This window comes from Pteronotus mesoamericanus, unplaced genomic scaffold, assembly GCF_021234165.1.
Source record: "Pteronotus mesoamericanus isolate MK-2021 breed Mesoamerican mustached bat unplaced genomic scaffold, CSHL_Meso_final contig_68, whole genome shotgun sequence".
Classification (NCBI taxonomy): domain Eukaryota; kingdom Metazoa; phylum Chordata; class Mammalia; order Chiroptera; family Mormoopidae; genus Pteronotus; species Pteronotus mesoamericanus.
In genome coordinates this window covers 26,250,935-26,265,126 of record NW_026555234.1, presented here as the reverse complement: position 1 = coordinate 26,265,126, position 14,192 = coordinate 26,250,935, and the positions used below count along the sequence as shown (strand labels likewise).

At 43.9% G+C, this 14,192-nt stretch overlaps 1 protein-coding gene across 1 annotated transcript; it reads right to left on the bottom strand.

Moving 5' to 3' along the window:
* Positions 1–10,420: 10,420 nt before the first annotated feature.
* Positions 10,421–13,803, bottom strand: SHISA3 (shisa family member 3). The gene is made up of 2 exons (XM_054582127.1): positions 13,527–13,803; positions 10,421–10,956 (listed from the first exon to the last, which is right to left on the bottom strand). The coding sequence occupies exons 1-2, from the start codon at positions 13,801–13,803 to the stop codon at positions 10,517–10,519; spliced, it is 717 nt and encodes a 238-aa protein (XP_054438102.1). The 3' UTR covers positions 10,421–10,516.
* Between the last annotated feature and the right edge of the window lie 389 nt (positions 13,804–14,192).

Sequence of the window (14,192 nt, the reverse complement as noted above, 5' to 3'; positions counted from 1 at the left end):
ACTCTTCGATTAAAAAGTCCCTTGTAGGGACCCTGGCAAATGCTAACGCCATTGCTTTACAATGTTTACAATTCAGAAAATCCTCCTTACAGCAGAAAGTCCTCATTTGTTTCACATCGAAAAGCTGGGAGTTGCTTCATTAATGTTGATCAGTACACAGTGACATTACATATGAACTTTCTAAATGTTTTATATAACATATAAAAATATATTGGTGTCTCACACCCAGAAAGATGCTATATGGTTGAAATTATTAGCAGGAAAATGGTGTTTCTCAGGAATGTAGTAAATTTAAAATGATGTATGTCCTCCCTCCCCTGCCCCACTCTGTCTGAGGTAAGCCTGCTTCAGCAGTATTGTGGAGTTAATGGAAAACTTTTTCTAGTCAAATCGGGTGACTGCATATTCAGCTCAATAATATTAACCATTTACATAAGTTGTGTGGTCATTAGATGGAATCAATGATTCCTCTAAATTTCTGGGGAGGGAATGAATTTGAGAAATCAGCATTTATTCTGATCATTACATTTTATATTTTAATTTTGCAATTCAGCATTCTAAATATCCAATGTAAAAGTCACATGAGAATATGCTGTGCATTGTGCACACTGTACCTCAACTATAAACCGTCATTTTAAAATGTTCTTTCAGGAAAGGAATGATAGTCAGAAAGTCACAGGTTGTATATTTGTATTTTTCAAGTTATTTATAACAATGTCATTATTACAAAGCTAAATAATCATTAGTGTTTATTTTTGTGCAGTTGATCTTTGACGGTTCTCAATTTTAAAAATGTATTATCAAATAAGTCTCTACTCTCATAATCATCTACAAAATTTATCAAGAAAATCCCCACCCCATTCAAAGATACGGGCCAGGCCTATGAATTCTTTTTGTCAATTATTTAACGTAACACCATGCAGTTTTACCTAAGTAATGCTTTTTGATGATGAATATTTCTATAATGCCTCTTAAAGAGACCACAGTCTGATATTTCTCATGTTAAAATAACTGAAGTCACTTGTGAAACTTAGTTATACGTTGCTGCATTTTAATTAACCTTCAACAGCTATTAAAATGGAATGTAAGTTAAATTTTGAAAGAAAGGAAATAAGTGTTTTCCATTTTCCATCTCGATTTATTTTCTGTATGAGAGCAGCTGTGTTTTTGATAGGTTTATGGTTTGCATGAATTAATATTTAAAGTGGTCTAGGCCAATGCATGGCTATTGCTGTAAATCTTGATGTTTATTTTGCCTTTTAAAATTCTATCATGGCTTACCTGGAATTTAATATTCAGTGGATAAATTAATTGGTCCTCTGCACAACTTTTTTTTAGTAAATTATTTTACAAACAAATTTGAACAAATTTAATTGAAACTTTTGTTTAGCTTACCTCTGAGGATTTTTTTTAATAAAGCTCATAAAACTTCTCAGCAAATAAATCTCCCTTAAGTAGGAAAAAAGCTAGATTTCATACTTGCTTATTTTGAATTAACAGCAACTTTCCATAGGTAAATCTGCTCTTGCAAAAATGTGAGCAGAATATTAAAAAAATATATTTTTATGTTTCATGGTTCTAGAATAGAAGCCATAAATGCAGTAAATACTGTTTGTTGTTTGTTTTACTACTTGAAGCTTCATTTTTCACATTTTCAAGTTTATTAGGTTAAAAAAAAAAGGCAGCCTTGGAAGGCAGCTATTGTACTATGGAAAACTGCAGTTTGCATTAAAGATAAAATAGTATTTTCAGCTCCATGAAAACCATTCCTGCTGAAACTGCTGTAGAAATTGTGAAGCTGCATGAGTGGAGAGTGTTGAATCTGTGATTATAGTAGTTTTCTCAGGTTTGTTTATCTCGATGTTCAATGCACTGTGTTTTATAAATAGTCATTAAAGTTGAGTAATATCCAACTCTATGCAGTGTTATGTGTCATTGGCCTTTTGTGAATGTGCATGTTTTAAACTGCAAATTTTAAACATTTTGTCATCTAATTGTTATTAAAAAATGAAATAAACTTTACCATTACATAAAGAAAATTGTTAGTTTTAATTGCCAGTTTTAGAAACTATACTGCTTTATAAAACCTTCAAATCCATGTAATCATATAAGCCAAGAAGTTATATCCATTTAATAGCATTATTAACGTGTTTTGTTTACAACCCCAGTAGTATATATAATATCCCTTCATTTTTACCCAGCTAAATGAAGCATGAAGTGGACTGTATTACCTCTAGTTTAGTAAGAAGGATAGCTTTGATAATTAGGTATTAAGAATATCTCTAATGAAATTATTATATTGATTCTTTGGTCAGAAAAGCTTCCCAGGTTTGTCCCCCTTTCATATTTAAATCAGCCTGCAGGTCAACAACTAACTCACGGCCCCATCTTTCAGGAAGAGTGAATTTCTTAAGGTACCTAAACCCACCAAATTCTTTTAAGTTCATGAGAACGTGGTCGCGTTTAGCCATTAATAGTTAAAGAAAATGACCAGGAAATAGTAAAATTTCCATGTGACACAGAAGTACAGGAAACATCAGAAATGAGGACGATAGCTTTGTCAAAAGTAAGCCCCGTTGGGTAAAAGGTAACAAAAGCCGTAGCCGGGTAGCTTGCTGGATGGGATAGGGTTGGTTCCCAGAGGGGCACTGGGGAGGCGGCCTAAGCAGCCCCTGGTTTTACCAGAGTGAGGCAGTGCATGCCCAGCTGTCTGAGGCCCCTGTCCTTTCCCACAGTCTTCCCAAGGGCAACGATTGGCGGAGGGTACCCCGACACCACCAGCAAAACAGTGTCCACACAGAAAAGTTACCTCTGAGTTAGGTCAAATGATTTTCACATTCAACTTCATTCCCCTTAAAATAAGCACTGTTTATACTGATCCTGTACTGTAAGATGCCTTCTAGTGTAAGGAAACAGCAAACTTGAAATACAGTCCCATAAATTCAATCCATCATCCCCGTTTTAAAGTTTTTGTAAGCTAATGGCACTTCTAACCTAAAACTTCATTTCAGCAACACAGAGCCACTCGTTTTCACAAAGAAAGATCTTCTAACCTGGATAATTTCACTAGTAAGCTAATAAAAGTTGTCGAAAAACACCGAGCATTTTACCATTCAGGTTTTTTTTAGAATTATTTAAATTACCGGGTGAGACTGGCTAATAAAACCATGCAGATTTCAATGTACAGCTCTGGGACATAATCTGCGTACTGCGTCATGCGCTCAGCATCCAAAGGCAAGTCCTTCTGCCACCTCTTACCCTCTCCCACCTCCCCTCACCCCCCTTCCCCTCTGGCCGTCATCCTACTGTTGTCTGTGTCTGTAAGGGTGGGGGGTTTTTTGCTTAATCACTTCATCTTTTTCCCCCAGCCCCCCAATCCCTCTCCTCTCTGACAGCTGTTCAGTCTGTCCTGTGTATCTATGATTCTGTTCCTATTTTGTTAGTTCATTTTGTTCATTAGATTCTACATATAAGTAAGGTCATATGGTACTTGTGTTTCTCTGACTGGCTTATTTTACGTAGTATAACATTCTCCAGGTCCATCCATGATGGCACAAAAGTTAAGATTTCCTTTTTTACAGCCAAGTAGCATTCCATTGTGTACATGTACCACAGCTTTTTTTATCCATTCGTCCACTGATGGGCACTTGGGCTGCTTTCAGGTTGTCTATTGTAAATAACACTGCTATAAACAGAATGTATTCTTTAAATTCATTTTGAGTTTATTCTTGTGTGTGGATTAAGGATGTGGTCTAGTTTCTTTTTTCTTTTTTTTTTTTTTTTGCATGTATCTGTCCAATTTTCCCACACCATTTATTGAATAGTTCTTGCCTCCTCTGTCAAATATTAATTAACCATAAGGGCATGAGTATCCTAATACGAATTGTGTTGAATCTATAGATTGATTTGAGTAGTAAAGGCATTTTAATGATGATAATTTTTCCTTCCCATGAACAATTATTTATATCTTCCTCAACTTCTTTCTTCAGTGTCCTATAGTTTTCCGAGTAAAGGTTACCTTCTTGGTTAAATTTATTCCTAGGTATGTACCTTAAGTGGGTTTGTGCAATGTAAATAAGATTGTTTTCTTAATGTCTCTTCCTGAAAGTTTATTATTGGTATATAAAATGCCACCAATTTCTGAATATTAATTCTGTATACTGCTTCTGTACTGACTTCATTCTTCAGTTCTGGTAGTTTTTTGGACTCTTTAGGGCGTTCTACATACAGTGTCATGTCATGTGCAAATGACAGTTTTACTTCTTTCTTTACAATTTAGATGCCTTTTATTTCTTCTCTTTGTCTGAGTGCTGTGGCTAGTACTTCCAGCACTATTTGAATAAGAGTGGTGAAAGTAAACATCTCTGTTTTGTTCCTGATTTTAAGGGAAACACTTAGTTTTTTGCCCATTGAGTATGATGTTGGCTGTGGTACATTTAGTTTTTATTTCAAGTTCAAACTATGTAACCAGCAATTGAAATAAGAATTCTCTGTCAGAATAGTTTCATTAATAACAAATATTTAATTGCAACTTTAAAATAGCCATGTACATATAAAAATATGTTAACACTTTGTTCCTTAATAGTTCAGTATGCCCATAAATTCTTACTTTTCCTGAACACATACTAAGTAAACTTTTACTTAGGTTATGCAAAGGTAAACTCTCCCAGTGAAATTTACCACATTCCTAACTTTGATTGTATATAGTTTCGGGAACCTTTTCAGTTGTCTCATTTTAGATAGGAAATACCCTATGGATTTAAGTCAATCTTGCAAATTCACCACCACAAGAAGGAACTAATAATAACATCACTAAAGAGTACAAGGGTGGGGAAAATAAGAGGGAACTGTCTACCCACTTGAAACAAATTTACTCCATTAATTGTGTTTTTCTATGCAGATGATAAAATAAATTCATAGGCCATGAGTACCCAACCGGGTGGGAAGGTGTGCTCCATCCCAGGCAATGGTGGGAAATTAGCCAGGTATTAGAGGAGGCCGTGGATTGTCATGGACTAACTCTCTCAAACTGTCTGACCATTTTCTCTGTTCCCTGCACTCCCAGTCACAGTTGCATCTGCTCTCCCACGGTACTTAACCTTTCTTTATTTTTGTTTTTGTTGGGTTTTTTTTTTTTTAGGGTATTCACCTGCTTTCTTTTTTCTTTTTTTCTTTTTCTTTTTTTTTTTTTTAGATTTTATTTATTTTTAGAGAGGGGGAAGGGAGGGAGAGAGGGAGAGAAACATCAATGTGTGGTTGCCTCTCACATGCCCCCTACTGGGGGCCTGGCCTGCAACCCAGGCATGTGCCCTGACTGGGAATCAGACTGGCAACCCTTTGGTTCACAGGCCGGCACTCAGTCCACTGAGCCACACCAGCCAGGGCTCATCTGCTTTCTAGTATTTATCATTAACTTACAACATAGCTCCCTTCCCACTACAATGCAAGTGATTTGAGACAGCAACTCTAACTCCCTATTTCTTGTAACAGTCCTAAACAATAATGCACCATTTTACAAATGAGAAACACACAGCAAAGGTAAGTATGTGGCCCAGCATCACTCAGCTCTTAAGCAACAGCCAGAAAACTAACCCGGACACTATGGCTCTAAAGTCCATGCTGAGTTGCCTTCTGGCCTCAAGTTTCTCACGTGTAAAGGGAGAGATGTTTGTCTTCTAAAGTTTCTTTTTATTGCTTTATATTATTCTAGATTCTCATAATGTAGCACAAACTCTACTGACCATTACAATCCCCTCTATAGAATATATACATTACACAGTCACTTCCACCCCTCCCCACCCCCAACTAGATTTCCTGAAAAGTAGTTAGGTATTTTTTCCTGGAAAATTGGGTCTTCTAGGTAGGTGTCATAAGAATGTAGAGTGCCAAAGCAGGTTTTCTATGTTCAAATTTTCTCTCTGCTCTTTTTTTAAATTTTTATTTATTAATTTTAGAGAGAGAGGACAGGAGAGAGAGAGAGAAACATTGATTTATTGTCCCACTTACTGATGCATTCATTGGTTGATTCTTGTATGCGCCCTGACAGGGATCAAACCCTGAACCTTGGCATATCAGGATGATGCTCTAACCAACTGGGCTATCCAGCCAGGGCCTTGGCCCTGCTATTATTGGGCCTTTCTGCTTTGATTTCTTCATCAATGAAACAGGCATGTTAATGGTCCCTACTTTAGAGTTGTAAAGATTAATTGATATAATTCATAAAGAACTTGGGACATATGTGGTGCTTGATAAATACTGCCAATTATTTGAATAACTACATTTTAAAATGTAGGACTTTTTTCAAAATAATCATGATTTTAGGCTGTTGGAACTCAAATTCTTCGTGAAGATAATAAAGTGTTGATGAGACAAGTTTCCTCTGCATTCTGGCAGAGTGGCAGGTTGTGGTGAGCGTCTCCTTGGACATTTTATGTGATTTAATGTGACCTTGGCTGTCTAATCTCTCTAAAATGAAGATGTAGTCAAATCACTCTCCCTTATAAAATTCTTCAAGGCTCCCCTTTGCATTTGATATATATCCACCTACCATGGGGTGTTCAAGATCTCTGACCTGACCCAGTCCTGCTTGTGTCTCCCTTCTTTGAATTCTTTGTCCAGTTTTCAGAATACTCCTTGTTCTTTCACATGTGTAGATGCTTCTCTGCCTTTATGTGAACTCTGTGCATCGCCTAAGCTCCTCTTTCCCTCACTTGCTGCCCTCTTCTCTCCCTCCCACCAAACAATCTTCTTCACAAAAACCCCATTCGGCTCTCGGGAATCCGGTCCAGTCTCATCCTCTCCAGATGGGTTCGGTGCCCTTTGCCTGTGCTGCCAGCACATTCTCTATGTACTTGCCCTACCATTGCAGTTACCATAATGAAGTCTAAACGTTGATTTATGAGTTCATCTTCCGCTACGTGACTGTGAGCTCCTAGAAGGTGGGAAGGATAGCATGCTTCTCTTATGAAGCATCCACACCATCACAGGTATTTGCTGTCATGCCCGAGTCCATGGAAAAAGTGGCTCCTTGAATCAGAACTGCATGTCGTTTATCTTGGTCCTCCCATCCCCTAGCGCAGTGCCTGACCCATCAACGGTTTCCAGCACAAGCTTGTTGAATGGGACGATATCTGCCAATCTGTCACAGGATGGCCTCTTTGCCCTCGAATTGTGAATGATAATATCAGCTACCTAGCTTCCAGAGAGAAGTTCAAAGGTATGATATATACATATCAACAAGTACATGAGGATATGATCTGATTCAGTGTCACTGAATGCTGTGTTTCAATGAGGTGCACAATGACTCCTTCATTTCAGTGTATAGCCAGTGAACTTGACTGATGGGAGCACGCTGCTAAGGAAGGGAAGGCCGCAGATGAGACCTTTCAGAATTCTTCACCATTATTCTGCCTAAGAGATACAAACTGCTTCCCAAAGGGATGGCAAATAAAAATACAGCTACTAGAGAAACCTGACAAACTAGATGGTTATCAGTGGGAGCAGTTCTGCCCTCTAGAGGACATTGTGAAATTGTGTGGGTGTACCTTTGGCCTCAATGGATGGAGCGGGGCAGGTGTACTAGGAACGGTCATTGGAGTGATCCTACGATACATGGGACAGTCCGCACATCGAGGACTTGATGTCCATCAGCATGACTTCGGAATGTCCCAACGTTCCTTTTGGTGGAAAAACATAATCCCATTTTCCCTATAAAGTAATGTTTCTACCGCCTTAATAGACACTGAATTTTCCACATATATAACTACTGTGCAAATCAAAAGAAGATCAAGCTTTGTTTGGAAAAATCACATCAACAGCAGCAGTGCAACTGTAGAGTTTGAGCTGCCAGCCTCGCAAATATGCGTCAGTCTGGATTTGGAACCATCACATGTCACCGATTCTGTTGAGAGGTTTGCACCTGAATCCTTTGCTTAGTTTGCCCAAGCCATTATATATTGAAATAAATTACTTTCCCTTTCCTTCTCCTTTCTATTCACCATGAGGCCACTCTATTGATTTGTTTAATTATTTGTGTAGTATGAGTAAATAGCATCTAGGAATTTCATTTTAGGACAGTCCAAGGGATATCACTAAATAATTGTTTTAAGGGGAGTTCCCTGGACCCAGCGGAGTTGACAGTCACTGCCTTTTAGGGGGACCGGGCCTCGTGCTGTCCTCTCCAGTGGATTTCATGCTCGGAGGCATCACAACCTCCAGGCAGCATGTCTCTTGATATTTGACTCTGGTTTTGCACACAATTCCCATTCTGACTCCCTGTGGGACCTTGGGCAAGTTATTTCACTTCCCTCTGCCTCTTTCCAAATCTGTAAAATAGAAATTATAATATTTCCCTGCTGAGATTTTAGGAGGATAAAATTATTTAGTTCAGGTAAATATTTACAATAGTGTAGAGTTCAGAAGAACCCAGTAAAGATTACCTTAGAAATGTGAAAGGAGACATACCTCACAAACATGAATAAAAACTAGCCTAGCCCTGGCTAGTGTGGCTCAGCTGGTTACACATCGTCCCACAAACCGAAAAGTCACAGGTTCGATTCTAGGTGAGGGCACGTGCCTGGGTTGCAGGTTCAGTCAGGGCACATACGGAAGGCAACCAATCAATGTTTCTCTCCCTCTCTTCCTCCCTCCCTCCTCCTCTCTCTAAAATCAAAACTAAAATTTTTTAAAAACCAGTCTCATAACATACGAATGTCTTCCAAGGCATGGTCTCAAATTGTGATCCTTTTCTGTTCAGCCTTGTCTCTTTTCCTCACTCCCCTCCCTCCCTTCTTCCCTTCTTCCTTCCTTTCTTTTGTTCCTTTGTTAGGTGGACTAATCTGGGATACGGGAAGCCAGGCCCCATGGAGATCCGTAGAAAGCGGGAGACTGGGAGTCAGAGCTCCATGGCCGTTAGCCCAGCACAGGCTCCATACCTTCACCCTTGTTTCAGAGAGGCGGGCCCAGGCCACTCTCTTAGGTCAGAATGTTAACTCTAACCAGTAGCTGTATTTGGAAAGAGTTGCTACGGGCAACCTATGATAGCATAAAATCATAAGAACCTGGATTCCCAAACACCTGCAGGGGCCAGGAAAGTCATGACACTGAGAGAGATGGGCCAGGTGGGGAAGACCAGGCAGGAAGCAAGGGAACGCTGTCCTGGCGGAAGGGGGCCGGCCTGACCCCGTGGCAGCACAGGCACCTCTGGCGCCACATCTTCTAAGGTCATGAGAAGCCAGAAATCCAGATTCTCTCAGCCTGATATATCTGAGGTTGCCTGCAGCCCACAGGCTGACACTCTAGAAAAATTCTCTTCCTTTACTGCGTTCAGAAGCTCCAATGCAGGAAATCACTTTTTAATGTAATTTGAAATCACTGTAAGATTTTTCTTTTTGCATTTAAAATAGGAAGTGTTAAGTAAAGATATTTCCTTTTATTGAATAGCAAAGAGTGTCTTTAAGGAGATAAAATGAAGCACTTTGATCTAAAATTTCAAATAGGTTTCATAAAAACAAAGTATTTTATTTATTCTCACCCAGCAGGATATGTGCCCAAATATGTAGTCATCAGACATGGAATTCGGTGGCATTTGCGATATGTAATATTAGACGAGTATAACCAGTAGCTGGACTTTGAACTCCACAGTTATTATTAACATAAAAAATTACAGTGTGACTACTAAATAATTAGTACCGTCAATGGGGTAAATCCATTAAATTACAAATCTTTACATTTGTACATAACTCATTTTACATACAAATGCTTTAAGACCCAACTGTCCAACTTTCATTTAAACATGAAATATTGCTGAAGTCTGCAATAAATATTCCCTCAGGTGGAGAGGGAAATGCTTTTACATACGATTTGTGTTACATTGAGTATCTGAGTAAATATTTAAAACTTTAAACTCCTCCTGTGATTATTGAGATCTTGCATTCTGAAAAAGCTCTTATATTTTAAACAAAATTTAGTTATTACTTTAAAAAGTAACAGTTTCTGATAATCCTAATATTACTCATGGTTAGGTTGCTCCCAAAATCATAAATAGTTTGTCAGTTTACTTGGCATTTAATTCTTTTAAGTGGGTCATCAATAATTACAATCAGGTATTTTTCATTTGCTTATTTAAGTATATATTTGTATTATAACTCACTGAACAACTTATAACAAAAAAAAGGACATGTAGACCTTTTCTAAACAGAACAGCTGAGTTGTCCAATAAAAATCTTCAGCCTGTTTGCATCTTTAAAGTTGAACTGCTGTATATTTTGAATAAAAGTAGCATAAATTGAAATGTAATGGTCACCATGTTTTCAAAGCAAGAAAGCAACTATCTAACCCAGTCCTCCTGTGATAGGAGCCAGGAACCTTGATTCTAGAAGGCATCATATTCTCTTAGCACTCTCTCCACGGCATTGCTGGGTTCGAGGGAAATCCCCTCAGAAATAGTTGTGGCCACGGCAGCAGCATTCCACCTGTATGCCACGGTACTACGTGGTGGATCCAGGGCCGTGGCCCGTCAACTGGCACTGAAGTCTGGACAGGTCTTCCCAGGCAGTGGGGGTTCCTGCTGGAGCGGGTAAGCAAAGTATTGGGGTGACACCAGGAAGCCTGACGGCTGGGTCAGGTGGATGGGGTGGCCTGTGGTATAAGGTGGGGGCGGGGAGGGCACCAGGCAGCCTGGCTCTGCCCTGGCAAAGGAGAACCTTCGGATGGAGCCCCCTGTGGAGCTGGAGCTGGTGGCTGTGCTGGACTGCCTGGAAGGCGCTCTGAGGTTCGTGGAGGTCAAGATCATGGGCAGGGTCTCTGTCTGATAGCTGCGGAGCGAGAAGCGGATTGGCTGCTGGGAGGGCTCCTTGGGTCTCAAGCAGGTGCAGCAATAAATAGCCACTAAAGAGCCCAGGATGATGAAGGCAATGAAGATGGAGCCGACAATCAGGAAGGGAACGTAGACAGGCTCTAAAAGGCAAAAACAGACATAGACAGATGCTGGGACAGAGGTCTCCCAAACTCGGGGCAGCTCAAGAGTGGAAGGTGGGCGGCTCAGTAGAACCACTGGTCAGCCCAGCTTCTCAGACCTTCTTTCTGGTAACTTTTAGGGTGCAAACTGGGATAACGAATATTCGAATATTCGCTCCTAGCGGGAAGGAAACTGATACTGTAGCCTCTGTTAGCAATTAGCCATCATATTGCACATCTGGAACTCAGAAGGAATGGGCTCTATCGTAGTCATACACTGAGAAAAGGAAATGTGTTTTTCTTGGTTACTGGAACTCTGGATTTAAATCCGGGTTTTAGTAGTTTTATCATGGTGGGGCACTTAGGGCTTTGACCCATATCTGAAGCTGAAAATCCATCTCCCGTCCCAGAATCTCCAATCGAAGCAACGAGAACGAGGCCTGTTAAATGAGACCCTCAGGGATTTATCAGACTATGGAAAGAACAGCATAAAGCGATCCACAGTGGGCCCCAATTAACTGTGTCTCCTGTTGCATCACAAATTGTCATCTCTGGATGTTTCCAAAAACAGTTTGGGATGCCTCCGCCAGCTGCCACACATCTGCCTCTGGAGTCTCACCCACACCCTGAGAAAGTCAGGCGGAATCTTGGGTAGATCACCACGCAGTTCTTGGCATCGCAGGCTGCGGCTTTGAGCGTGAGCATCCCTCAGACAGAGCAAACCCCAATTTCCCTGTCCTTCTACAAAGCAGGCATGAAAGTGCCCACCCCAGGGCCCCCGGGGGCAGTCTTCCAGGCGACCCCCACGCCTGACTGAGCCACACTTGCCTGTGACCTCCCGCTCAGAGAGAGAAGACAGAAAACCTGCACTGGCTGAGGCCCTCCCTATGCCTGGCTCTTTTCTTATTTGTCATCTGACTCAAGTTCATGAAGACCCTGTGAGGTGGGTGTAATAAGTCCTATTTTCCAGATACGAAACATATCAGGGAGTTTTTGACATTCTCAAAGACCGGGAATGATGGGTAACTACCAGCCCCCAAGTTCGGTGGGCTCGTAGGTGTAAGCTCTTCCGTGGACCACCCGTTCCACCAGTTCAGTAGCATCCTGTGGAAGGCAGGGCAGAAGTGACCCACGACCGCTCCCTGAGCACTGCGCTCAGCATTCCTGCGCTCTCGTGCAAACCACAGCCTACCTCTGGGAGCAATGTGCCCATTTTAGAGCTGCGCAGAGGCTCAGCGCACAGCTGCTGCCCGCGGTTACAGCGCTGCCCAGCAACGGAGCCGCGGTCCGCACGGAAGTGTCAGATCCTAGCCTCAGAGAGCGGAGACTGCGCCCTCTGAGCAGAGCTAAGGGGTCCAGGGAGGAGTCCCCGCTGTACACTGGTCACTTACACTTACTCTATAGAGAGCGACCGGGTCCCCCATGGTCAGAAGAATCTTTATTTTTCTCCTTCCCACTGATCATCTATTCTCCAGGAGCACCTTCCCAAATCCTCTAGATGAGGCATTCTGACCTCCAAAGTTACACTTGCTGGAAAGCGCTAATGGAGTTCTAAGAAAAGCCCCCCGGACTCCCTTTTCCTCTGGGTGATCCGTCTTTTCGTGCGGGTGAGAGCGGGGAGCTCCGGCACCGTTAACTCCCTCTCCAGCCTCTCTTCGCCTTGTCGGGACCTGCTCGTGCTGCCCGCAGACCCCCGCGCTCTCAGCTGCTCCTCCGGTTCGCGGCCGTAAAACCGTCACCTCGAGCTCTAAAGGGTTTCCCTGATGTTCTGACTCAGGTGGAAAGCTCCCCCCCACCCCGCCCCGAAACGTGTAAAGTTCCTCTGCTGGGGTCGTGATTTATTCCGCTCTGAAGTGAGCGGAAATTTGACCCGTGTTTTCCGATGTGAGAATAGGAGGCGGGGAAGCCCCTCGCGACCCTGGTTTCTAAATCTCCACCTCGAGCACCCGGGCATTTCTGAAAGGCGTGACAATAGGGGGTGGGTCGGAGTGGGTAATTCGATGCAGACAAATGAAAGGAAATCGGAAGAATGGAGCAGCAGGTTTAGAAGGGCTACCAAAAGTCCCCGGGGGGCGGGGGGCGGAGGGAAGTGGCTCAAGTTCGTTAGCCCTGGGGGCTCCAGGTGAGCGCGCCCCAGCAGTTGAGTTCCCTGCGCCATCGGCCCATTTTGGAGCCCCCGGAGTGGCCAGGGCACGCAATGCGGCGCTCTCACAGCCCCAAAAACCAGGTGCAGCCCCCACAGCCCTTCTCTACAAGGCCCCGAGCTCCCGGAGTTCCAGCTGTCTTCCCCAGAGTCATCCTAAGCGAGCCTCGTGGTCCTCGCTGTCCCCTGAAACTTTTCCTGGGGCCGACCCGCGGAAACAGCGAGTGGCGGGAATGGAGAGTGCAAAGGAATAGGGCTTCCTGATCTGAAACAAGACCACCCACTCCTTCCTGATAAACCGCCCCCCGCCCCGCGACCTCGCTGCGTCCACTTTTCGCAGACCCAAGAAGGCCTAGGCGCCCACTAGCGCGCACACAGCAGCCCGGGGCGGCCGGGCGGGAGGCTGGCCTGGGGGGTCCGCACTTACGCGCGGTGATGCCTGGGTGCTCCAGCTCGCCGCGGTCGTTGGTGCAGCCGCCCTGCTCCAGCCTGGCGTCGGCCGCGGCGCAACAGTAGCGCAGCGCGCAGGAGCCGCAGCAGATAGTGGCGTCCAGCGTGTCGAAGTCCTCCGGACACTGGAAGCCCTCGTGGTAGTTGCCCTGCACGTCTACCCAACCGTGGCAATACTCTCCGGACTGCTGGGCTCCCGCCGGGCCCCAGCGCAGCCAGCCCAGAAGGAGGTAGAGCGCCAACAGCGCCCCCATCGCTACGGGCGCCGTGGGCGGCCGGGATGGGGACACAGCTGGAGAGCGAAGGGCTGAGCCGGGGCTCTGGGCGCACCGCGGTTCCGCCTCCCCCGGGGCGAGGCGCGGGCGGCTGCCTCGATGGCCGAGGCCACTCCCGCGTGGGTTAGCAGGGGCCTGGGAGGCAGCAGTGACTGCGCTGCGGGGTCCGCTGGCCGGGGGTCGGCATGGTGCACGGGGGCCAGTGGGCTTGGACCCGCGGGAAGCGCCGGCAGAAGGTGCTGCTGCTGCCCTTTGCCAGGCTCATAACGCTCCCGGCGAGAGGGGCGCGCCGAACCCTTGGCCACCTCCCTCTCCACTCCTCACGGGAGCCATCGAGCCCAGGGCTGACAACTCCAGGGCCGCACAGC

Coding starts and splice junctions, on each gene's coding strand:
- SHISA3 (XM_054582127.1), bottom strand. CDS start 13,803: ATGGGGGCGCTGTTGGCGCTCTACCTCCTTCTGGGCTGGCTGCGCTGG. Junction 10,957..13,526: donor GCACCCAGGCATCACCGCGC/GTAAGTGCGGAC, acceptor TTTGCCTTTTAG/AGCCTGTCTACGTTCCCTTC.